The sequence below is a fragment of the Panulirus ornatus genome, chromosome 37 (genome assembly GCF_036320965.1).
Source record: "Panulirus ornatus isolate Po-2019 chromosome 37, ASM3632096v1, whole genome shotgun sequence".
Lineage (NCBI taxonomy): Eukaryota > Metazoa > Arthropoda > Malacostraca > Decapoda > Palinuridae > Panulirus > Panulirus ornatus.
The window spans coordinates 22,185,034-22,212,002 of NC_092260.1; the positions used below are offsets into that span (position 1 = coordinate 22,185,034).

At 42.5% G+C, this 26,969-nt stretch overlaps 1 protein-coding gene across 1 annotated transcript in view; it reads left to right on the forward strand.

Annotated features, from left to right (window-relative positions):
* Positions 1-26,969, forward strand: part of LOC139760583 (uncharacterized) — a 65,817-nt gene that overhangs the window by 26,127 nt on the left and 12,721 nt on the right. Inside the window, 5 exon segments of the mRNA XM_071683939.1 lie at positions 5,764-6,420; positions 6,423-7,176; positions 7,366-7,495; positions 7,888-8,041; positions 13,827-13,979. Of these exon segments, the coding sequence (XP_071540040.1) occupies positions 5,764-6,420; positions 6,423-7,176; positions 7,366-7,495; positions 7,888-8,041; positions 13,827-13,979 (1,848 nt within the window).

Below are 26,969 nucleotides of genomic sequence, written 5' to 3' on the forward strand. Positions count from 1 at the left end.
ATTATTATTATTAATCATCAAATATTATTAATCATGTTATTATTAATCACATATTATTATTATTATTATTATTATTATTATTATTATTATTATCATTATTATTATTGTTTATTATTATTATTATTGTGTATCCCCGGGATGTGGATATTCAAACAGACAGACATTTGCCGCAAGTGTTTGTACACATGCACACACACGAGTGTAAACCCTCTCTCTGTATAGTACAAATAGATTATTACAGACTAAGAAAAATATTTTAGTTTGATATATACTCATGATCATTAGAATATGTAATGTGTTTGATTGTGAGTGATGATATCTATGCATGTTTTAGATGTATATCTCATCTGCAATACAGTTAGACTAACACACCAATTACTTGTCATTTAAAAAGAGTATTCTTCGTTTGTTTTTTATAGAGGCAGACTGACATTAGGGTGGAAAGTTCTTGCTTACTAACCCTTCCTGTGTGTTCACAGGATTTTAATGTTTTTCGGTGTCCTTTTATGGGGCAGGAGGGCAGGTGTGTTAGAAGGTTAAGACTTGAGGGAGACCATTGTACTGAGTTTGGTATGGAGCTGTTTTATCGTGGGTCTCTGTCATCCAGTCGAGAACTTCCCGTTCTTTTATTTCCCATTGTAGTTCCCGTTTTCTCCAGGTCTATCTTTAAACGTAGACTTCGCGTTTCTGACTTCGCTCGCCTTACCATGGTTATCATCGACTTTGTCACCGACTTACAGATGATTAATGTTTCTTTCGTCGGGTTATACACTGTGATCGTCCAACTCCTTGCTGCGTTCCTTTTTGTACCTTTAAAGTTTTCTGCGTGAGTTGATGTGTCCTTGCCAGTTTTAAAAGTTCCATGTTTTTGTATGTGTGTGTGTGTCTTACATCACACACACACACACACTAGACCTTGGGCTGACGATAAACAGATGGGAAGTTTCGACACAACATGTGGGATCTAAGGAGCGTCAGCGTCACTGGCGTATACACTCCCCTCAACCACTCCCGTGAATGCTGCTTGTCGTATATTCTTCATTCATTATAATCTTGTTTAGTTCTTCAAGAAAGCTTTGAGATTTATACTTTTTCAGGTCTTTTTTTTTTAGTACTGTTAGACTAGAGATCTGTATCGCTTTTTCACTCTTGATCTCCCTCAGTCTGAAAGTCTCTTGTCATGCTTCTCTTCCTCCATTCAGATGACCTGAGAATGAAGTATTGTCGCAGTATAGTTGGTTTACTATGTATTATTGGAACGACCTTGTCTTCCATAGCTGTCATCATTAATGCTCGATCCACTACCTGGTGGTAAAATTGAAGATATACATAACGACATACAAAATAAAACAAGTAATCTATTGTCTTTCATCTTTTTGTTTTCATCTTTTGTGAGACAGGAGCTGTAATTTATCCTGCTATGCCTATTTTATATTATAGATATATACTCGGATGTATGTAATGGAGGTTAATTTGTATGTTAATGCATATCATTTGTCACCGACACGGCGCATGATTAAATTGGGCTAACCCTATCTTATCTATACTCAGCAGCTGGGCGGGTTAGGCTTTCTTCATGGGTATTGGTTGTCGGAAGGCTGTTGCTCTTGGGTCGTTGTGAGGTTGGGTTTCGGAGAGGGTGGATAGTCATAAGAAAAGGAGCGGGAAAGACAGGCGGGAGGTGTGGGGGAGATACTAGAATGGGGTTTGTCACTGGAGGAGGTGGGAGTGGTAGTTGGGGGGACGTGATAGTGCGGACGCGACCCCCCGCAGTGGATGAAACCCTCCCTCATGGGCAGGAAGTGACTCAAGCCTGACTCACTGCATCATAATACTGCCACCAGAAATGTGTGTCGTATGTGTGTGTTATGTGTAACTGTGGGTGGTATGTGTCTGTGTGTATGTAGTGCATGGTCTATGTAGTATCTCTGTGTGTGTGTGTGTGTGTGTGTGGATTGCTGTTTTTGTTTTACGGGGAAGGACTTTTGCATTTATGTTACTCCGTCCCTTAACCTTGAACATATGTATGAGTACAATGTCTACTCACTTACACATACACCCAGCCTAAGCCGGGTATCCATTTATCTATCATTCCCGAGGTGAGGGTGGGCCGACTTCCATGCTCAGGATTCGAACCCTCATACTGAGGCATGGCCAGTAATGCTAACCTCTATACCACGGAATGTGTGTGTGTGTGTGTTATCTTTTCCTTCTGAAACATTACTGTTTAGGACTTGACATATCGTCGTCTCCAAGATGCCGTTCACTGACTGACACTCATTTGTTTCCACCAGTAAGGTTGTCACAGCCTGGTATGTTCTCACGATCTCCCATCTTTAATACTTCTCAGTTGTAGGGCTGAATTTAAAAATATTTTTATTTTTCTGACTACCCTTGCATTTCATTTAAAGTCTCTTTTGTAACATACTGAACTCCCTCTTACTCCCCACTTCATTCATACTTTTGGTTTCATAACCCATCATGGCAGGTATGATTTTACATATTATAGGAAGTTATGTACTGTGATCGGAAATGGCAGTAGCCCCGTCTCTGAACTTTAAGGGAACTCACCGTTTGTTATCCTTGCTCTGCTTGGTAATAGGCTCCCGTGACGTGTGTTACCTGCACTCTCTTTCTAAGTAACTGACATCAGCCTGGGTGGCTAGTTTTTGTATTAGTCTTCTGTACATGACAGTGTTTCAGGCTTTCTTGGAGTTCAAGAGCACACAGTTCACCCCCCATCTTTTCTAAGATGTCGCTTACTCTTTCGTAGAAGTCTGCGAGATATTTTTGTGTAGGATATGATAACTTACTGCATCTGCCCCAAGCAGTTCGCGGCAGCCAGGGTATCCTGTATGTTTCATGTTCTTCTCCAGTATCCTGCATATCACGCATGTTTATGATACATGCATAATCCACTGCCGTTTCTGAAAGATTAGTTCCTACTAGCTCTTCTTAACTCCCGTCTCTGAGGAAGTTCTTAAACGACAGTCTGTCTGTGGTGTTTACAATCTCTTTTAGTACGAAGGATCACCAGATGATTTGCCTCCTCCAGTGGTTTCATGGGCTAGGTTGAGTAAGGTTAGAGTATATTGTTAGGTTACGGTAGATTATATTAAAAGGTTAGGTTAGGTTTTATTATGGGTAAGATTAGATTATATTAGGTTACGGTAGATTATATTAGGAGGTTAAGTTAGGTTTTATTATATTAGGTTAGAATGGGTTTGATTAGGGTAAAAGCTTAACTCAACCTAACCTCACCACCCACGCTGCCCCCAAAGAAACTGGGTGGATGCGAATCTTCAGTTGCTCCCAGAGTTTTCGTGCCACTGTTTATCAAGGTATCACAGAGAATCCATAGCGTTAGAAGTTCAGTCCAAGGTAAACTAAAGTTATGTTTTCCCTACCTCATATATGCCCTCATCTGTCTAAAAAAGAAAACAAAAATCTTTTGATATAATTCTAATAGCTTGATGTTTTATTGGTTGGTTGATCTTGCGAATTTATATACAAGTTCAGAGAGGTTCATTGATTTATAAGTAATATTTCATAGTTCCTCCGTTGGCTTAACTATTCCCGGCGCTCTCGAAACTTGTGAGCATTATTTGGATTTTGGCTTTTACATCTGATCCACATTGTGTCTCAGCCTTCCCGTAAAGCCTAGTCATGTCTCAGCCTTCCCTTAAAGCCTAGTCATGTCCCAGCCTTCCCTCTTCCCTTAAAGCCTAGTTGTGTCTCAGTCTTCCCATAAAGCCTAGTCTTAAAGCCTAGTAAATTTGTCTCCATTTCTCCAAAGTCTCCTTGTAGACATCCTCCTAACGACATAAAGTCTCTTAAAGCAGTTCGTTTTTTGGTCGTGTCCTTCCTCATCCTCTCTCTTGACTGACGTCCACTTCACCGCAGGCATTTCCTCTGTCGTGACATTACATCTTCTGCATCATCACTTTTCTTAGTGGAGCTTCATAGGTAAAGTGTTCAATTTCAGTGATTCTATACATGGACAGCGAGTCCAGATATATTATAATGGCACGTAAGTCTCTCTGAACCCTAGTAAACCCAGTGACATCAGGTCTTGACTTTTAACCTCAAGACACTCTGGTACGAAGACTTTTTTCGTCTTGAACACAATCATCTTGAATCTCCATGTGTTGTTACCCACCATGGAGATCACACGTTTACTCAGTTGTTGAGATGTCAGGAGTGCAAAGATTCCCGCCACTCTGCCTGCATGGCTATCCTTCACCTAACCTGCACCAACTTATATGTTCCTTCATTACTCTCATCAAAAATTTGCTGTGGTTCATTTGGCCACCTTGCGTGTGAGTGTGTGTGCGTGTGTATTTCTCGCTTGCAATACATACATGACTTAATGTTTGTTTTGCAGTAATCGTTGGTGGATATAGAATGATAATCGTCCAAGTAAGATGAGTTACTGAAGAAACAAATGATATAGAATGATAATCATGCAGTGGTCAACAGTCGATTTGTAACAATGCAAAGCTGAGTTACATACATATATGTCTATTATATATGTTCCTGTGTAATGAAAGACTTTGGAAGAAGTTCTTTATTCATCTGTACAAAAAAAAAAAAAGGAACAGATACGTGCCAGTCATACGAGAATCATTTGTTAACCATATGAGAAAAACGTAACGACAAAACCTTTGAGTATGGTGGCCTGGCTTTTGACTTGACCCCCACCCTTGAGGGTCATTTCAAAGGTCATGCCATCATACTCAAGGGTCGTAACGTTAAGCTTTAAGGGTCGTACCGTCGTGCTGAAGGGTCGCACCGTCGTGCTGAAGGGTCGTAACGTCGACGTATTCAAAATTCTTTGTTGTATGTCAAACGTTAAACGAAAACTGCCATATAAGATCAAAATGTCATCAGATGGAAGAGAAAATATATTACTTTATAACAGGGACAACTAACTTGTGGTGCAATGCAACAATAAATTACTTTTGAGCACTGAGCACTCACACCAGTCGCTGAAAATGGTAGTGATCTAAATATGGTCAGAAATAAAGCACCAGTATTAGTGGGCAGATCCTGCTGCAGATGATTCACTGGGATGCATCATCCCACTTACTGCCCTCCTTGATCCCACCTTGACATTGCAGTTGTGGCTAGGTTATCTCTTTGCTTGCATGTAACGGTATGTCGTAACGAAGGATGTTTCGTACTAAGCATAATCCCCTGGTTGTCTAAGTAGTGTTAGCAGTACTGCACTAGATGTAGTTTCCAGGCGTATGCTGTTTGTGTCTTCTTTATTTTGCTTTAAACCTGTAAAGTGTTGATGGCCTTCAACGTACTTTGTGTGTTTTATTTCTCCCCTTTAAGAAATCCAGCTTGTACAATCAGGAAGTTGACGTGGAGGTTATAGCCAGTTGCTTATAACTTCAGAGGCAGAAACAAGCACTGTGCCCACACACTGTGGGTATAGTCAGCTGCTTACATTGACGGGAACATTAATAAAGATGTTTGTGATGTAGGTAATGCTCAGCCCGTCACTCAGACCCCGATAAAGAAAATCCTAAGTGATATCACAGCTGTTGCTGCTGCTGCTGCGCCAAGGAGGAAAATGAATTAAGTTGCTAATTTTCAGATCCTGTTACTTATTTTTCCTGTTGCAGAGTTTGATTTTTTTCGACATTATGAAAACTGCCAACTTCTTTTAGTGCTATTCACGTTATACGATTTATGCAATGACCTCCAGCAGTTTGTACGTACTTTTCTGTACCGTTTTTCACGGCATATTTTCAGGTGAAACTCAAGACCCGGACACAGACATACCGGACGCGTCTGGCAGTCAAGACCAGCCAAATCATTTTGCCGAGGAGGATGGCCGAGATGGGGACACAGGCGATGACTCCGAAGACGATGAAGACGAAACTGTTAGTCTCAGCGTCTCAGAGGAATCCACCGTCGACGGGGGAATTACTGGGGAAGCTTCCGGCAACGAAGCAGTCACGCCACCGAGGAAAACCGACACTGATCTTGTCGACGAGGATTATGATAACAGCGAGGAAGACGAGTATGATTATTATGGCGAAGGCGACTATGACGATGAGGAGTACACTAACCACGAGTTTGATTATTATTACGATGCGAATGACTATGACGACGAGGAAGAATATGATGGCAAGTACGACAACGGAACTGCATCGCTGCCAGTGGTACGATCTAATGATGCAAGCAAATCTCCGCAGGAAACTTGGGTCGAACAGGTCGGTGAGGACTCCAGGAGGAAACAAGTAGGTGTTATCAAAAGAGGTAGCAGCCTGTATGGTGAAAGGGACTTAGGTGGTGGCGAAGACATACGCTCAACAGTAAACAGACGTGAGCCTGAATTAAATGCCGGTCAAATTGAAAGTATATCTCCTGAAACGCATTTTCCTCGCGCAGACTCCATGCCCAAAATGATGAAGAAGACATGTCCGACCTTTTACCATTCTTCCACGAAAAACCTAACGGTGAAACAGACGTCAGCAAAAGAGGTTTCAGAAGAGGAATTAATGAAGTTCAGAAGAGGAGCAGAGAACAAACGGTTTCAGACAGGCGCGGAAGCCAGCAGGCGAGCGGCTATAGTAACAGTCACGGTGCGGAAGACCGAAAACAGGAGTTTTCATCTACCTCGAATGAAGGTAAGATTGCCAACAGTAACTCCAGATCTAGAGGTAATATTGGCAGAGTTGTTAACAGCATCGACAGACGAATAGACGACACCAAGATATTGGAGTTGGATGCCGAAGACGCTAATATGAAGGGGCCGTGGGACAGAACGAAAACGGAGGGAGTCCTTGAACATGGAGGATTAGAAGAATACGAGATGAGAGTAAACAAGAGGAAGAAGGTAACTTCACATGATTCTCGGGGAACGGAGGCGGAATCTTATGCACAGCACGCGCACACGACGCGGAGGTCGGTAATGGATGGGGATAGCAACGCGTTGGTGGAGGATTCGGGAGAAACCAACAGCAAGAAAGAAGTTGAGGAGGAAGGCACAGAGGCAGAGAGCCAACCCGCGACGATGGAAGCCCTGTTTAAGATGAAGGTGCACGTGAGGGACTGCAGTGTCGCGGGAAATGTGGCAAAACTACTGCAGAAGGCGCTTCTGGAGCAGGTCAGCTGCAAGGCCTTGATCTGCCATCCTCCTCATGTCACCTGCAACCACTCGTGAGTAGATTAGGTGTTAGTGTGTTGTGAGGGAGGGTGAGAGATTTGTTGATACAGTGTTGTGAGGGAGAGGTGGTGGTGGTGTGTTATGAGGGAGAGGTGGAGCTAGTGTGGGGCAGGAGGGTGGAAGAGTCAAGGATGATCGTAAATAGGCGTTGTTATAATCTGAATGTTCTTGCGCGTACCCAGCCGAGGCCACGAAGGCGAGCGCACCTTGGGCGTGATGTGGTCGGTGGGCGGCCCTTATGATCCCTTGGACGACTACTATTATGACGACCAACACGTACCTGAGGTGGAGACGGGTATATCGGCCGTCCTGGTAAGTCTTTCTCTGTGTGTACACCAACCTGTGAACAGTAATAAAGAGGAGAAATTCACCTGTTGTTGATACATTGATGATATGGATCTGAAGTGAATGCTTGCTTTGCATCCCTTCACACCTCATGTGTCCTCTACCTTCTTGCAGTTTCCTTTCAGCTGTAAAGTCTTTAATTATTGTCTCCTCTGCTGCACGTCACTCTTCCTTGAGTGTCCTAGAAACATCTCCTCCTCCTCCTCTTCTTCTTCTTCTTCTTCTTCTTCTTCTTCTTCTTCTTCTTCTTCTTTCACTTTCTTTTTCCTTCGTCCTCTTCCTTTTTCATCTTCGTCGTTCTTCTTCCCCCTCCTCCTCCTCGAGGTCATCTTCCTCACCATCTCCCTTCGGTATGTCAGGAATCCACTCGGAAGCTACTGAGGTCGAGGCTACTGCGCCGGTCCCTGTGGAAAATGGAGGCCACAGTTGACCTCCCCTCCTTCACCCTGACCCATCTTGACCTCATCTGCCGACAGCCGGGTCACGGAGTCGACCAGAGGACCAACCGCTGCCGTAAGTGACTTTTTGCTTTTACTGGTGACTTAAGGAAATATAAGAACAGAGATTAGTGGGGAGAAAGAGAGAGGCGAAAAAGGTATTCAAGTAAGAGAAGGGGAAATTACTTTACGTGGAAACTGTTGCAGGAGAGAGACACAGATTTCCCTCTGAATCTAGAGTGTTTGTGATGTAAGTTTTTGGCTCCTTGAGCACGATGGTAAGACCTCCCTTGGGTAAGATTGCCTGGATTTACAGGTTAAACATCACGTCAGGATTTAGTGATGTTTGATTTATTTTCCTACAATGGTTGTCAAGATTCCGTCGACAGGTATGGGACTTGAGGTGAGGAGAAACACTTCTCTCTCTTAAAGGCGGCGCAGTGAGCCAGTTTACTGTCCTTTTCTCTCTGCCACACATAAACTTGCTTTGCTGGTATATAATCCACAAACACCAACTACCTCCTTCTTACACGCACCACTCGACAGCACGTAACTTAAGCGACTTTTTTTTTTAAATCCTAACTCTATAGATACTCATGTGGTAAGAACTTTACTGTGGCCTTGCCGAATGGCAAAACCCCGTCGTAAGGTCTCGTAAGTACGTACGTAAGTGTGCTGCTGCCTTCTGCTGTTCTAGTTATAAGAGCTGCTTCGAGAACGAACCCCTCCCTTATCCTTACGTATTCCATATCGAGTTGTTCATTACTTGTCATGAGACTCGCGTTATATTTCCACCGCATTCTTGGTCCAAGTGATCCTCTTCCGTTTGGAACCCGATCATGTTATGTCTCAAATGCCTTACTTGTCTGTATACCAGTGAAGATGAGTGTTCTCTCCCTGATATTAGGGACGTGATGTTGTTTAGCCGTTCCATCATTATTTCTGTCTCCTATGTCTCCTCTTTTATATATATATATATATTACACACACACACACACACACAAAACAAACAGCTGTATGACGGATGTGACATCATCAGAAGCAGTCGTATGCTCCACGAACGCCCGTGACGTCACGCTGTCCATCCGCCAGCTGCCCATGACGGAGCAGAGGTCAGGACCCACTGACCGTTGCCATCTCATGACTGTGTTCGAAGTTACTGGAAAACTGTTAAGGCGTCCTGTAAGTGAGATGGGGATAGGACGACCCTCGAGGACGACAGTAGCTCCCCATCGAACAGGACGGTACAACCCTTTGTGTATGTGGATAATAAAGACATCTTATCTGTCCAAGTTGGTCGTGTTCAAAGGTCGTGCCTGCCCTCCTCCCGCCGCGATGAAGGGATTAAGCATGAGTGTGTGAGAGAGAGAGAAAATAAGAAAATGGGAACGAAAAACACATCGAGATAGCGGAAGACAAGATAGGGCACGGTCAGAAAAACATCGCAACCCAGTTCGGGTCGTTGAGGCTTGTCTGAAATTGGATCTGATTGGTCATTGGGTGGAGGAATACGACCGCCCCCTGTCACCCCACATGACGTAACCAATCGAGGGAATAATTGACCAACTTGATAAAATGGATTCTCTTCTTGGAGAGCTGGTTTTGTTTTCGTTCGCGAGGCCATAGTCCCCCCCCTACCCCCCCCCCCCCCCCCCAAACTCCACCCTTTGAAAGGCATTGTAACACAAATTCTCATTTTCTTTTTATCGAGGACCCGACCAGAAAGGTGTGGCTTACGATTTCATATGTCGTCTCCTATTTAACCTCAACGTATTGTGTTCATCGTTGTCTCTCTCTCTCTCTCTCTCTCTCTCTCTCTCTCTCTCTCATGGCACCGCGAAATAACACTTTGTGACTCGAAAGTCATATGATCGGCAGCTTGTTTCCGTGTCAGAATTTCCTCAGGTAAGTGTAACATCAGTAGACGTTGCTGACGGAGATGCAGCACAACACAGAACAAAATGTAAGAATCGTAGCCATCCATTATAGTAGTAGATGAGAACTTCAGCTTACCTTCTGTATTGCATCGTAAAAATAATATGGTAATGGTGGTCTTCATGTGTCAACGGGACGTCTGTAAAGTTGGTCAAGGTTGTTGCTGGCATTCCCGTGGATGTGTCGTATCCCTGACAAGATAAAACAGGTTAAAGAAGCAACTGGTTGGCAAAGTTGGGAATTTCAAAATTTTTTATTCTCAAAAGAAAATGAAGCCCGTCCACATTATATGTTGAGGTGCTTGATTTACAGTAGTAGTATTATTATAGTTCTGCGAATACTTTTTAGGCTTCTGTCTTGATTTATTTAATATTTTGGTATAATCCATAGAATTGTTGGTTTGGCATGATTTCACATACAAACATCACGCATAGATTTATGAAGTTGTATGACGGGAGAGAATATACAAGAGATGGAGCCCATATAGTTATAAGATTCTTCCCCATACAGTACGAACAATTACAAATAGGTAATTTTACCCACACGTAATGGTGTAGTCGTCCTCTTGTTGCCGCTCAGTGCAAGTTTTAGTGGCTCACTCAGCCACTCTCTGAGCTGTGAGAGGTTTGTCGGACTGTGCGCTAAACACGTACCGAGGTTAAAGACATTATTTGTCTCAAGAGCAATTTATTTCCACCGCTAGAGAGATGGCCACCCCAGTTCCCCAGACCAGATGGGGAAGATAGACAGACACCCTTGTGGGATAACCTCTTGTCCTTAAGCGAGAGGCAGTCACACATACACCATCAGCTTAGGTCTCACGTATTTCGTTAGAGACACAGAACTTTGTTGTGGTGAGGGGGAGCCATATGTGTACTGAGATTATATATGGTCTTAAGCTTATCTTGAGATCTGAGGAAGTTGTTCAGGTTCTTTCAATTGGTTGTTGTAACCTGATATAGAAGGCCTTAATGGCCACTGGTAGCCTAAGATTAGGCTTAAGGTCCAAATTATCAACCAACCACTTTGGTGATGTGATGGTTTACAGGGAAGAACAAAATATTACAAACTATACGGCCATAGAACCAGTAGTTCCAGTTGATTCAGGTACCTAAGAATTTTTTTTTTACCTTCAGTCAAGGGCGAGAGAAAAGCCACCTTTGTGTTTCAGAGCCTCTTCACATCTGTCCAGTGCGCGAACATGTGTCGCATTATCAGTTCGCGTTCTTAAGGAACTGGAAGATCTCTTTGGCTTGTAATTTTGTACCTTATTCTTGATACTCTTCTTGTGAAATACTTTGTTTTCTTGTGATAAACCGTAAAAGAAAAGGGATTGGAGCAAGGGAAGAAAATGTTTCATGTAATTATTGAAGATATCCCCTTTTTTTTTTTCCTAATTTGACTTTGTTTTCCTCACTGAAGGCACGAATCATTTTATAATCAAGCAGCAGAGGTGATGCCTCAGTATATGTAAAAAAAAAAGTATGTCTACGAATACCATGAAAAGTATGCATGCATACTGACGGATACCCAAGTGCGCGTATTTCGTTAGAGACACAGAACTTTGATCATTGTATTATTCAAGTAGCCAAACTAAATACCACAGGATGTCACTGGTCTGAGCTGCTTTGCTCCCAGGTTCAGGCTCAGTTTCTCGGGCTGGTGGCTGTGGATAAAGTTATGAGTACCTCTCTTGATTGTTGATTGGAGGGTTGTAGGAGGTAATGGCTTTGGGAGACATTTACTGGAGGTGAATCTTTCTTGGGAGTTGTGACCGTAAGGGAGGGTGTTGGGAGTTATAAAATAAAGCACAGAAAAATATTTACTTAGAAATAACTAGATGAAGAAAAATAGAAAACGAACACAAAAGGTCTGACTTCCTTCCCCCAGTGAGTGTGTTGTAGTTGAACATAACACCATGTTTGGCTGGGTAATCAACACTCCCATTTGTACAGAAGTTGTTGGCATGGGTTAGTTCTTCCGGGAATATTCTCCTTTATCATCTCGATCCACAGAACTAGTCTACTGGGTGTGTGGTAGTGCAAGCCGTTAGTGGTCTTATAGCATGCGCACATTTAAGGGTAAGATAGAATTCTGCGTCATTTTGCCCAAATATCGTACTTTCGTGCTTGATCATTGTACCATGGTGCTCTGGGATCGTACCATCGTGTTTAATTATCGTACCGCCTTACCATTAAGTTTCAAGTAAAATCTGGTTATATATATATATATATATATATATATATATATATATATATATATATATATATATATATATATATAATCTTTAAGTGTACGTCAGTATTGAGTGTGAGGCGCCACCCTGTCTGCAAGGCTGGTGTACTATAGTTCGTGTTACGAGAGCACATCCTGCGCCCACCTTCCCTTGGTGGTTCAGTCAACTGCCGTGGTGGATAAGAAGAAACCGAGGGAGCGGCCCTTGGACCCACGTCCGCTACAGGGAGATAACCTCAACCTCCTCCGGCCGGTGCGACCGGCAAGGAGGCCTTCGGTTCCAAGAAGAGCATTACCCACAGGACTTAAAATGCCTGATGGTGTCACACTCGAGGGGCTGGGTCTCTCTCTCTCTCTCTCTCTCTCTCTCTCTCTCTCTCTCTCTCTCTCTCTCTCTCTCTCTCTCTCTCTCTCTCTCTCTCTCTCTCTCTCTCTCAAGGTTAGATGTGAAGGCTCTAGATCATCAAATAACCTTTGCGGTCGTCCCACACCAGACGTGAAGGTTCTTTTAGGTAATTCCTCAGGAAAGCAACCGGATTTAAGAAAGGCCGATTATCTGTCGTTCTCTTATATATAATATGATGTGGTTTCATGTGTGGCGGGGTGGCGACGGGAATGGATGGGGGCAGCAAGTGTGAATGTGTACGTTTGTATATATGTATATGTCTGTGTATGTGTACGTTGGAATATATAGGTATGTATATGTGAGTGTGTGGGCGTTTATATATATGCGTGTGTATGTGTGTGGGTTGGGCCATTCTTTCGTCTGTTTCCTTGCGCTACCTCGCTAACGCGGGAGACAGCTACTAAGTATAAAGAAATATAATATATATATATATATATATATATATATATATATATATATATATATATATATATATATATATATATATATATATGAAATGTGACCTTAGGACCCCTTTCATATGCATTTAAGTATAGTCGTATCGGACTTTGCCAGTGACTGATAACATTTTTGACGAGCCCTTATCATCATCAGAAGGTTTGGGGAATAAATAGTAGGGTCAGTGTTCTCCTCGCCCTTGAGGAACCTCCCCTAACACTGTGTGGAAAGATTGTGTCTGAAGAAGGAACCTGTTTAGTCATGCAACTCGTTGATTAGTCCCTTCTCTTTGTCATGTCGGTATTGATTACATAGATAATTCAACTGAGGCAACTTGCCAACACCTGGCTTGCTCTCTTTTCCCGTCACTCATACGCAGTAAAATTTCTTACTTATCTCGTTCGAACCTCTCTCTCTCTCTCTCTCTCTCTCTCTCTCTCTCTCTCTCTCTCTCTCTCTCTCTCTCTCTCTCTCTCTCTCTCTCTCTCTCTCTCTCATTTTAAAACCCACACTTATTCACATTAGAATTCTTCACTATGTGAATTTAGAACTCACACTCATTTTTGAACCTGTCACTCACACAAGAACCTCTCTCTCTCTCTCTCTCTCTCTCTCTCTCTCTCTCTCTCTCTCTCTCTCTCTCTCTCTCTCTCTCTCTCTCTCTCTCTCTCTCTCTCTCTCTCACACACACACACACACACACACACACACACACACACACACACACACACACAAGAAAAATGCACTCCCAGATAAGACCTTTCTCACACGTTTGAGAGTTTCTCTCAACTCCCACTTGTCAGGTGGAATTCCAGTGGTGATATTCTTCAATATTTATGGCCCTCAGGTGAATGTCCGACTGGGACTTACAGTCATGAGGGGACATGTGTCCCATGCGCTCCCGGAACGTATATGGACCAGGCTGGCCGGTCCACATGTGTCCCATGTCGGGAGGGGACGCTCGCTCCCCGTCCGGGGATGACCCAATGCCTACCTCTAGGTAAGTACAGAACTTTACGTCTTATACTTTACACTTGCTACGCTGCGCATACATCTAATCGTAAGGAGAATGTTTTATTAATACTTTATACCTATACCGCCTTTCAGATAAGTGGAATCTGTTTGTAAATAAAATACTGTACTGCTTATATTTTTACACACCTATTCTGGTCACGTAATTTAATGTACTCATAAGTGTAGCACTTCACCACTTATACTTGGCACCCCACTGGGCCGCACAGATAAGTAGACTCTTGTCATGTACTTCGAAGACCATAAACTGTATATCGAGTTTTTACATCAGAAATTTGAATTAAAGTAATTTACTGCAATAATTGATGAACTGTATAATGATAACATGCTGTAAATATAGTTTTCATCTCGTAAACATTTTGAGATGCTGAAATATATACCATATTTGTTAGGGATCGAAGATGAGTTCTGTTTGATTGTCAGGTTAACAGTTATAGAGTTGTATTGCATGTTAAATAACTCGTGGTTGAATGTGTTAGATACACAGTCCTGTATATCTTGAATAACTGGTTATCTGTTTCAGGGTTGTATACCTTAACTCGTAAGTTAACTGTTTTAGTGTTAAATATATTTCAGATAACTCAGAGGTAATTGTGTCAGAGTTGTAAATTGCTCGTTAGGTAGTTAGAGGGACGCCGTCTGGAGTCTGAGGCAAGCATTGGCCCTGCCTTTGGTTTGTTTATCGTGCAAAAGGCATTATAACCGTACCGTGTTATCACTGCTGCTTGTCCTATGTTGTTCTTTAAGAGTTTTTACTTGTGTGTGTGTGTGTGTGTGTGTGTGTATCAATTGGACTCCAATTGCTTGAAGTTACAGTTTGTATCATCGGGAATGCAATGTGTCTTTTCAAATACCTTATTCCAAAGGCGTCCATCATTTCCCCGGTAATGGAAGTAGCGCAAGGTCTTGGAGTAACTTCACAGGACCCTTTCAAGCGAGGTCGTGGGGCAATGTAAATAAACAGGCAAATACCCTACCCCAACCCAGGTACCTGATTCAGCAACCACCCCCGAGCGGAGGAGGAGGAGAAGGAGGGACAGTTAGAGGAACTCAACTGGGTTCAGGTGATGGTGGTAGTCGTGTTAGCGAGGGTGGTTGGTTGGTTGGTGGTGGCTGCGTATGTGTGCGATGGTGGGACTGTGGTTGTGGTAGTGTGATGGTAGCGTCTATGGTAGTGACGGCGGTGGTGGTGGTTGTGGTGGGTGGTGGCAACAAGTAGGGCAAGGGGTTGACTGAGGACTACGTATATCCCAACGGGCTGCCGACACACAAGGTGCCTTCTCTACGCCAGGACTCTGCGCTGCTTAACTCGCGCTTTATTTGGCCTTGAGATGATACAATCTCTGTCTGGCCCCAGGCCTGATATATGAAGTGCCTCGTAATTTGATATCATTATCTCAGATTATTTAACAGATAACAAACGGAGGGAAGTAAATGATACCACACACACACACACACACACACACACACACACACACACACACACACACACACACACACACATACACACACACATACACACACACAGAGCATGAATATCATACAAAAAGTTAAAAAGTTCATAGTTTTATGATAGAAAAGAAAGTTCAAAGGGGAGGAGGGGCACGAGTGTAGGACTCCCTCCCTGTACAGTACAAATAGGTAATCACACACACACAAACGAGTACTCAGTACAAATACTAATGTAGCATGAAATAAACTGCAAGAATCAGTATGACAAAGGGACTTGAAAGTTGACATTGTATATAACCTAACGCCAGATTCCCAACTTTTAAGAAAAATCGTAAGTGAAACAAAATGTCTAACAGCAGTTATTACAATCGCGTTTATGTACATGGATAAAGAAATATTCAGTAAGCCCTTCATATTGTATATTAGGTCAAAACAAAACTATGCCTCTTAAGGTTTGTCATCACACTTGAAGGAGTACGAAGATCTGATAGAGAAGGTCCAGAGGAGATCAACAGAGTAACAGAATTAAAAAAAAAGATCGGGTTACAGCGAGATTAAGAGTCCATTAATTTCTCTCTTTACAATGGGATGAGTGAGGGGGAAACATGATCACAATCTTTAAGTTTTCATACCAGTCTGATGACGTCAACAGTGAACATTTCCTCGAAATATGCAAGGCCAGAGCAACCAGAGGCCATAACATGAAATTGAGCAATAAAGTTGTTAGAAAAGATGTAAAAAAAAAAAAAAAGTACTCATATAGTGTAAGAGTATATAGTAAAGGAAATGAATGATGAGGTGACATAAACATGCATCATTACATAGTCCATGTATATTTAGACAATAGATATTTCAAAACTAAAAAGACTATGTTACTTTAAAAAACTTGTTTGGCAGTACCGCAAGTTCAAGTGACAAAGCCTCCCGACCTCCACGTACCATACCGAATGGTAGCATCACACTATACTATCTAGATTTAGATTAAAAGGAGATGGTATGATCAGCAGTATTGTCAGGTTTTTAAGATGGGGCTGAGACAATGCATAAGGAATATTGTGAATGCATACAATTGTGTCGCCTGTGGTGGTGTTGTAATATGGGCATCTCACTACATTAGTGGATGGAGTCTCTTTTCTTGAAGGTTTTGGCCTACTGTAGGGTGTGAACTGCTTGTTGTTTAATACTTTTTGTTAGATGTAACTGAATGCTGTTCAGGTTCATGTTAGCGAAAAGGCTGTCTCCTTTAGAGACGATGGTAACTCCCAAGTCCCTCTCACACACAGATCTCGTCAGCTAATCTCCTATTAGATGATATTCTATATAGTGAGGCCTCCTGTCGCTGTGTCCCATCTTCACTGTGTATGTGCGTGTGGTACATGTGTGTGCACGACATTACTACACTGTATGAACTGTGGAGGGAGCCTTATGAAATAGTAGGGACTCCAAGAGCAGGGAGTATGATAAGTATGTACTTCATATGTGTCTTTCTTTATGCCTTCAAAATTTTTATCCGAAACAAAAATCTGTGACAGAGGTTTTGTATTTTATTCGTTTTCTTCCTTTTTTTCGTTTAGGCAACTCTTGCACAGACAGCAGACAAGCAGCTGCGTCGGAGAATTGAAGATAACACCTTTAACAAACGTGCCCATTAAAACAACAGTCACACAGCTGTCACACCACGTCGTAACTTACACTTGGAACAGACGAGACCTGCCAGACTCATTCGTAAACCTGTCGTAAACTGGTGGAGATCAACTCCACAGGAAAAAAAAAAACATGAGAACTGATCTTGCAGACGTAAAAAAAAGTGATGACAGTTCAGAAAATGACAGTAGCTTGTGTACATGTCCTTCGTGGCTGTGAATAAACCAGGTTATCCTGGCGTATTAATGAATTAGATAAATCATGAAAAATGTTGGTATGGTCCAGTGCCAGGGTGTCACAATCTCTGAGCGTGTTGCAGAGGGGTGCGTCGGTTATCGTTCAGATATGGCGCGCACAACAGACGGTTATTGTCACGTGACCCACATGTCAGTCTGCCCGCCCGCCCGCCCGCTGGCCTCCTTCACTTTGGCCTCATTACGTCACAAGACGAGGTCACTCAAGGACTTACGGTGGTAGGAGGTCACGATCACTCCTGCTAAGTGTGTTAGGACGAGCATCTTGCGATGCCGTGTTCTTTAATTGTTTTTTTTTTTTTTTTGTCTTTTGGTTTTTTGTTTTGTTTTTTTGACCGTGCTCACGACGGAGCAACCCTTAGGTATGATGGTTTGGCATTTGACCTTTAAGGCCATGCCGTTATATACCGATGGGTTGAACTGTTGTGTTCATCCATTTCTTTCCGAAGCAGAGGAAGAACATTTCAGATATTTTCAACAACCATTGCCACGTTCAAAATATTGTTGGTGTTCTTTCCAGTTAGCGTTAGCAAGGTAGCGTCAGGAACTAACGAAGAAAGGCTGCATTCGCTAACATTCATTCTCTAGCTGTCATATATATATATATAGGGGATAGGGGAGAAAGAATACTTCCCACGTATTCCCTGCGTGTCGTAGAAGGCGACTAAAAGGGGAGGGAGCGGGAGGCTGGAAATCCTCCCCTCTCATTATTTTTTTTTTTTTTTTAATTTTCCAAAAGAAGGAACAGAGAAGGGGGCCAGGTGATGATATTCCCTCAAAGGCCCAGTTCTCTGTTCTTAACGCTACCTCGCTAACGCGGGAAATGGCGAATAGTTTGAAAAAAAAAAAAAAATATATATATATATATATATATATATATATATATATATATATATATATATATATATATATATATATATGTGTGTGTGTGTGTGTGTGTGTGTGTGTGTGTAATTTATATTTATTATTATACTTAATCGCTGTTTCTCGTGTCAGGAACTAACGAAGGAAAGCCGCATTCGCTAGCATTCATTCTGATATATATATATATATATATATATATATATATATATATATATATATATATATTTTTTTTTTTTTTTTTTTTTTTTTTTTATACTTTGTCGCTGTCTCCCGCGTTTGCGAGGTAGCGCAAGGAAACAGACGAAAGAAATGGCCCAACCCCCCCCATACACATGTACATACACACGTCCACACACGCAAATATACATACCTACACAGCCTTCCATGGTTTACCCCAGACGCTTCACATGCCTTGATTCAATCCACTGACAGCACGTCAACCCCTGTATACCACATCGCTCCAATTCACTCTATTCCTTGCCCTCCTTTCACCCTCCTGCATGTTCAGGCCCCGATCACACAAAATCCCCTTCACTCCATCTTTCCACCTCCAATTTGGTCTCCCTCTTCTCCTCGTTCCCTCCACCTCCGACACATATATCCTCTTGGTCAATCTTTCCTCACTCATTCTCTCCATGTGCCCAAACCATTTCAAAACACCCTCTTCTGCTCTCTCAACCACGCTCTTTTTATTTCCACACATCTCTCTTACCCTTACGTTACTTACTCGATCAAACCACCTCACACCACACATTGTCCTCAAACATCTCATTTCCAGCACATCCATCCTCCTGCGCACAACTCTATCCATAGCCCACGCCTCGCAACCATACAACATTGTTGGAACTACTATTCCTTCAAACATACCCATTTTTGCTTTCCGGGATAATGTTCTCGACTTCCACACATTTTTCAAGGCTCCCAAAATTTTCGCCCCCTCCCCCACCCTATGATCCATTTCCGCTTCCATGGTTCCATCCGCTGACAGATCCACTCCCAGATATCTAAAACACTTCACTTCCTCCAGCCTCTCACCATTCAAACTCACCTCCCAATTGACTTGACCCTCAACCCTACTGTACCTAATAACCTTGCTCTTATTGACATTTACTCTTAACTTTCTTCTTCCACACACTTTACCAAACTCCGTCACCAGCTTCTGCAGTTTCTCACATGAATCCGCCACCAGCGCTGTATCATCAGCGAACAACAACTGACTCACTTCCCAAGCTCTCTCATCCCCAACAGACTTCATACTTGCCCCTCTTTCCAAAACTCTTGCATTTACCTCCCTAACAACCCCATCCATAAACAAATTAAACAACCATGGAGACATCACACACCCCTGCCGCAAACCTACATTCACTGAGAACCAATCACTTTCCTCTCTTCCTACACGTACACATGCCTTACATCCTCGATAAAAACTTTTCACTGCTTCTAACAACTTGCCTCCCACACCATATATTCTTAATACCTTCCACAGAGCATCTCTATCAACTCTATCATATGCCTTCTCCAGATCCATAAATGCTACATACAAATCCATTTGCTTTTCTAAGTATTTCTCACATACATTCTTCAAAGCAAACACCTGATCCACACATCCTCTACCACTTCTGAAACCACACTGCTCTTCCCCAATCTGATGCTCTGTACATGCCTTCACCCTCTCAATCAATACCCTCCCATATAATTTACCAGGAATACTCAACAAACTTATACCTCTGTAATTTGAGCACTCACTCTTATCCCCTTTGCCTTTGTACAACGGCACTATGCAAGCATTCCGCCAATCCTCAGGCACCTCACCATGAGTCATACATACATTAAATAACCTTACCAACCAGTCAACAATACAGTCACCCCCTTTTTTAATAAATTCCACTGCAATACCATCCAAACCTGCTGCCTTGCCGGCTTTCATCTTCCGCAAAGCTTTTACTACCTCTTCTCTGTTTACCAAATCATTTTCCCTAACCCTCTCACTTTGCACACCACCTCGACCCAAACACCCTATATCTGCCACTCTGTCATCAGACACATTCAACAAACCTTCAAAATACTCATTCCATCTCCTTCTCACATCACCACTACTTGTTATCACCTCCCCATTTACGCCCTTTACTGAAGTTCCCATTTGCTCCCTTGTCTTACGCACCCTATTTACCTCCTTCCAGAACATCTTTTTATTCTCCCTAAAATTTACTGATAGTCTCTCACCCCAACTCTCATTTGCCCTTTTTTTCACCTCTTGCACCTTTCTCTTGACCTCCTGTCTCTTTCTTTTATACTTCTCCCACTCAATTGCATTTTTTCCCTGCAAAAATCGTCCAAATGCCTCTCTCTTCTCTTTCACTAATACTCTTACTTCTTCATCCCACCACTCACTACCCTTTCTAAACAGCCCACCTCCCACTCTTCTCATGCCACAAGCATCTTTTGCGCAATCCATCACTGATTCCCTAAATACATCCCATTCCTCCCCCACTCCCCTTACTTCCATTGTTCTCACCTTTTTCCATTCTGTACACAGTCTCTCCTGATACTTCTTCACACAGGTCTCCTTCCCAAGCTCACTTACTCTCACCACCTTCTTCACCCCAACATTCACTCTTCTTTTCTGAAAACCCATACTAATCTTCACCTTAGCCTCCACAAGATAATGATCAGACATCCCTCCAGTTGCACCTCTCAGCACATTGACATCCAAAAGTCTCTCTTTCGCACGCCTGTCCATTAACACGTAATCCAATAACGCTCTCTGGCCATCTCTCCTACTTACATAAGTATACTTATGTATATCTCGCTTTTTAAACCAGGTATTCCCAATCATCAGTCCTTTTTCAGCACATAAATCTACAAGCTCTTCACCATTTCCATTTACAACACTGAACACCCCATGCATACCAATTATTCCCTCAACTGCCACATTACTCACCTTTGCATTCAAATCACCCATCACTATAACCCGGTCTCGTGCATCAAAACCGCTAACACACTCATTTAGCTGCTCCCAAAACACTTGCCTCTCATGATCTTTCTTCTCATGCCCAGGTGCATATGCACCAATAATCACCCACCTCTCTCCATCAACTTTCAATTTTACCCATATTAATCGAGAATTTACTTTCTTACATTCTATGACATACTCCCACAACTCCTGTTTCAGGAGTATTGCTACTCCTTCCCTTGCTCTTGTCCTCTCACTAACCCCTGACTTCACTCCCCAGACATTTCCAAACCACTCTTCCCCTTTACCCTTGAGCTTCGTTTCACTCAGAGCCAAAACATCCAGGTTCCTTTCCTCAAACATACTACCTATCTCTCCTTTTTTCACATCTTGGTTACATCCACACACATTTAGGCACCCCACTCTGAGCCTTCGAGGAGGATGAGCACTCCCCGCGTGACTCCTTCTTCTGTTTCCCATTTTAGAAAGTTAATACAAGGAGGGGAGGATTTCCGGCCCCCCGCTCCCGTCCCCTCTAGTCGCTTTCTACGACACGCGAGGAATACGTGGGAAGTATTCTTTCACCCCTATCCCCAGGGATAATATACATATATAAACACACACACACACACACACACACACACACACACACACACACACGCACACACACACACACACACACATATATATACATATGAAAAATGTAAGAAACAATTTAGAAAACAAACTTTTAGCTTGAAATGAATGAAAAAATGAACGTCACATAATGGTTCAACCTCTGGTTATGGAAAAGGAAATGTACAATTTATTCACACAAACGCCAATAGCAGTTCTCATCAATTTCACCACTGAATCAATATATATATATATATATATATATATATATATATACATATATATATATATATATATATATATATATATATATATATACAAAAACACTCTATACGCACATATACATACATGTACATATCAACATACATACAGACATACATATATACACGTGCATATTCATACTTATTTGCCTTCATCCATTCTTGGCGCTTCCGCCTCACAGGAAACAACATCGCTACCCCCGGCTTCAGCGAAGTAGCGCTAGGAAAAAAGTCTACTTTCGTTCACACTTAGTCTCTAGCTGTCATGTGTAATGCACCGAAACCACAGCTCCCTATCCACATCCAGGCCCCACAGGCCTCCAAACGCTTCACGTACCTTGGTTTAGTCCAATGACAGCACGTCGGCCCCAGTACACCACATCGTTCCAAATCACTCTATTCCTTGCACGCCTCTCACCCTCCTGTATGTTTAGGCAAGGATCGCTCAAAATCTTTTTCACTCCTTCCCTCAACCTCCAATTTGGTCTCCCGCTTCTCCTTTTTTCTTCCACCTCTAACACACATATATATCCTTTTTGTCAATCTTTCCTCGCTCATTCTCTCCGTATATATATATATATATATATATATATATATATATATATATATATATATATATATATATATATATATATATATATATATATGTATATATATATATACGTATGTTTTGGTTTAGTGGTAACGATTGGTTTGGCAATACCTAACGCTATTTCCGCATGCGAGGATCTAGACATTTAGAAATGACGCTACGACTTCCTCTGAAGGTGCAGCAAAGCCGCTAGAAAAAGTGAATGTTTCAAAACAAATTAACCAATGGCTGAGGCGCCACTCGCTGATGTCATATGCCTTAGGTGTTAAGAATACGTGCTTAGGATCTAGCTCACGTTACCTCATGAGGTACGTTTTGAAACCTTCGCTTATTAGGGGCGGACCTTAAAGTGTGTATGTTTGTGTGTGTGTGGGAGGGGGGGGCAATGAATATTTCCGTCCGTATCAAAGGGGAATACGGTTGCCGTTACTAGAAAAATAATGATTGATAACGATAATGATATTGATAATCCACTGTATTACGCGTGAATATAATGATGTAAGTAACTAATAGAGTATTTTGATTTCTCATTTTCTTGAAATTTTCACGTTTGATTTTACTGCATCCCTTGGCGGAAGTCATTATCGGAAAGTGAAGATGAAATGGTTACAAAAGATATATACATCACCGACGTAATTTTAGAGAACCCACAACAATAGAAAAAAAAGAGTTGTTAGAATAAAACCTGTTTTAAAAATTTTCTACCATGGAGCAGGGATCTAAGGAGCTACATGGAACAAAAGTAATGGGAGAGAGGAATTAAATGACGATTGGAGTGCATCAAGCAGCTCAACCAATCCAAACTCCGCTGCACTTGTGACGTCACGGTTGTCAACATCGCCAGGCGCGAGATCCCCTGGGTCATCTGCTGAGCAATGTAAACAAATCAGTTGTTGCTGTGCGAATGGGTTTTCAGTGTAACGGACCTCGCGCCGTTCCTTCCTTGCTGCTGAAGGAGGCAAGGATGTTGGGGACTGTTTGTCGTTCAGCCTTCTTTTGGTTACTTGTATGTTTAAGTATGCATTTAAAATGTGTGGTAATACATTGCTTGAATGTTTAGCTTCTGTGCATTGCTCTCTCGGTAGCTTGCCTCCGCAAGTCGAAGAAGAAACCCGACCGTACAGCTTACTGTATGCCAGGTTGTTAGATTTCTCTCTCTCCTTTCATCATTCTTTCACGTTGCCGTTCCTCTTTTTCATCGGACATCGCCCAGCCACACTGATCTCTTCTGCCGACACCCAGTCCTGCGCTTAATCCTTTCTTGACTCGACCCACTTTGACTTTGACACCATCAAGGATCAAGTGGGATCCTAACATACGCAGCACTGCTGGGGCCTCTGGAAGGGGGAGGCAAGTATCATGAGAATAAACAGCTGCAGGATTACTTAAGGAGTTTGTTGGAGTTATACCGTCAATTATTTATATCTTTCCCTTTCCTCTTTTTTTCCCCTCCCTGTTTAGCTCTCTCTCTCTCTCTCTCTCTCTCTCTCTCTCTCTCTCTCTCTCTCTCTCTCTCTCTCTCTCTCTCTCTCTCTCTCTCTCTCTCTCTCTATCATCATCATCATCATCATTTGCGAGTGCGAGGCAGCGTGGGTTTCATGGTAGGAGCTCATCCACAAAGACTCCCTTAAACTTATGACTCCTGATGAACGTGGGAATATGAATGCAGACCAGCTGAGAGATGGGGGGTGGATGGATCATAAGTTTTATACACTTCCTCCTGCCTGTAACCATAGAGGAGACACAGGTTTATTTGGGGAAAAAGAAAAGTATATGCCAGTTTCAGTGTGCTCTTATTTGCCTCCTCTTATTTTGAATGCAGCAGATGGCCTGTAAGTCAGTAGCGTGTATAACCAGTGCCCTCGCTCGGACCCCGTATACAGTTTTTTTTTTTTTTTTTTGTGTGTGTGTATGTGGATGCAGCCCTTAAAGAAATCGACAGGGTAATCTGCTTACTTTCACTGCGTCTGTTGCCGTGGCAAGAAGACGTCTGGCCTTACTTAGACACAAGCACTTGAGCTGGATATGTGTGCAAATATGGCATCTCTGTATTAGGCTAGTAAACATCTGACCCACCAAATATGTCGATATAATGTACCCACAGCGCTGTGTGTTTGCATCTACTTACCCCCTGCTATGTGCCCATCACCCGTCACACTATGACAAAAACGCTTTCTCTTGTTTTACTGAGACAAACAAAACCTTTTAAATGAAAATGATTAAGCTACGTCTTGGATAACTTTAACCTCCTATGTAGCTAATACAGTTATGATAGATTTAGATTTATGTATAATCAGAAAACTGGAGTGTATTAAGGGTGTGTGATGTCTGGGGAGCAAAATGAACGCTTGGCCTTTTTTTTTATTGTTTGTTAGGTTTTTCTGTAAACGTGGTAGGTATGTTCGTGTGTTGCCCTTGCTTCCCACACACTGTGAGTACAGTCAGATTCCTTTCCTTCAATTATATGTACAGGTGTCAGACCAGCGGATTTTTTTTTTTTTTGAAGTTTCTTTCACAATGAAACTTATAACCATACATAGTCAAATCTTATAGAAAGTGTGCTCGACTGTCTTGATAAATGACCAGATTAACATGAAATCATTAAAAGAAAAATTTTAACTTATATTTATGTCTTCCTGAACACATGCCAGCTACATATGTATGGTTAAGTAAACAGATTTCCATAATTCTATTCTGCGGTTCAATTTGATTGTCACTGACTTTTTTTTCCTAAATAATTATGGTTTGATTTCAACACCGTTCTCTAGACACACCTCAGTTACGTAAGTATAGTTAAGCAAACAAATTTCCCAGAATTCAGTCTTGCCCTTTAAGTTAATTGTCACCGGCAATTTCTTTTTTTTTCTGAATAATTATAATTTGATTTCAACACCCCTTCATCGTGGGAAGCATGAATGGTGTCTGGTGGTGGAGCCTAGCTTTCATAATCTATCTCGATGACGAGACGGAATCGTCCTAAGCTTCGCTACAAAGCCTAGTCGTGATGGCGAACCGAAGACGATTCACAGTACGATTAACTCTCGCGCCAACACCCGTGCTTGTGAAGAACCAGGACATCCTGGTCGTGGCTGTGTTCTCCCAGCTCATTAACATACTCGATGTAAGCAAAAGCTTTAGTAAATGGACCCTCCTCATTGCCTTAGTTATCGTCATCATTATTCATCCTTATCATCCTCTCTTATCAACATGGCCATCCTCATAGAAAATGGACTCTTTGATCTCAGTAGGAATATATTTTAGTTTTCGTCATGTGTGATATCATCTTTGGTGCCATCTTATCTGGACCGGTGTAAAGCGGTGTTGGGAATATCCCACCAGAGGATGTTGATAAAGTCAGCTGTTGTTATGTACGTATCACAGATTGCCGCCACCACGACACCGTGTCACAACCTCCTGCCGACACCTGATACCACCGCTACCCCTTGCCACCACACTCGCCTGCTTCCACAGCTTTCAACCGCTTTTTGCCATATGGTTACCATCTACCTCAGGAGCTTCTTGGGGACAGAAACGCCTACCACCACAGCTTACAACCTCTTTCCAACGCAACCACCTTTTACACCCCTCCCCCCCCCTTTTCACTGCTACGTTAGTCCAGTAAACATAACGTCCTCCCATTACATTACCTCTTTCATCCTTCCCGCCGACATTGGAGGCTTGCCATTGGCTTCAAGAGTAAGATTAGAACCTGGAATTGGAAGTGGGACTTAGCCATTTATGGAACCAATCTGAAGGCTTTGGCACGGTGGAGGTGGCCACTACCAGCGCAAGCAGCCCAGCAGGCTGCCACTCTCGGTACCGCCATCATACAGGCGCACGACACTTGCAGCAATATTTTTCTGTTTCCCTTCCCTAACGAAAGCAGTAACGTACTTAACTGAGTGAACCTTTCCCACTACTGGATGGGGCGTACTCCTGCCGAAATAATGTAAGTACCAGGAGAGACATGCACCAAAGGAGAGAGAGAGAGAGAGAGAGAGAGAGAGAGAGAGAGAGAGAGAGAGAGAGAGAGAGAGAGAGAGAGATGCAGGAAGGCGCAAAGTAAATATCTACCTTGGATGTAAGAACGAACTCAGACATGCTGAGGGTGAGAAGTGGAAACTTTCGACTCTGTGAATTGAATTGGTGAATGAAACCACTTGTCCCTTATTGACGAGGACGTCCCTCATTGAGACCCGTCTAATATAACCCCACAGTAAAGCCATCAAACAAACAGTGTAATTCAGACGAGCGGCGCGTGTACTTGTTACGAGACGTCTTGTATTGCAACGCCCCATCAGGCATACGTAACAACTCCATACCT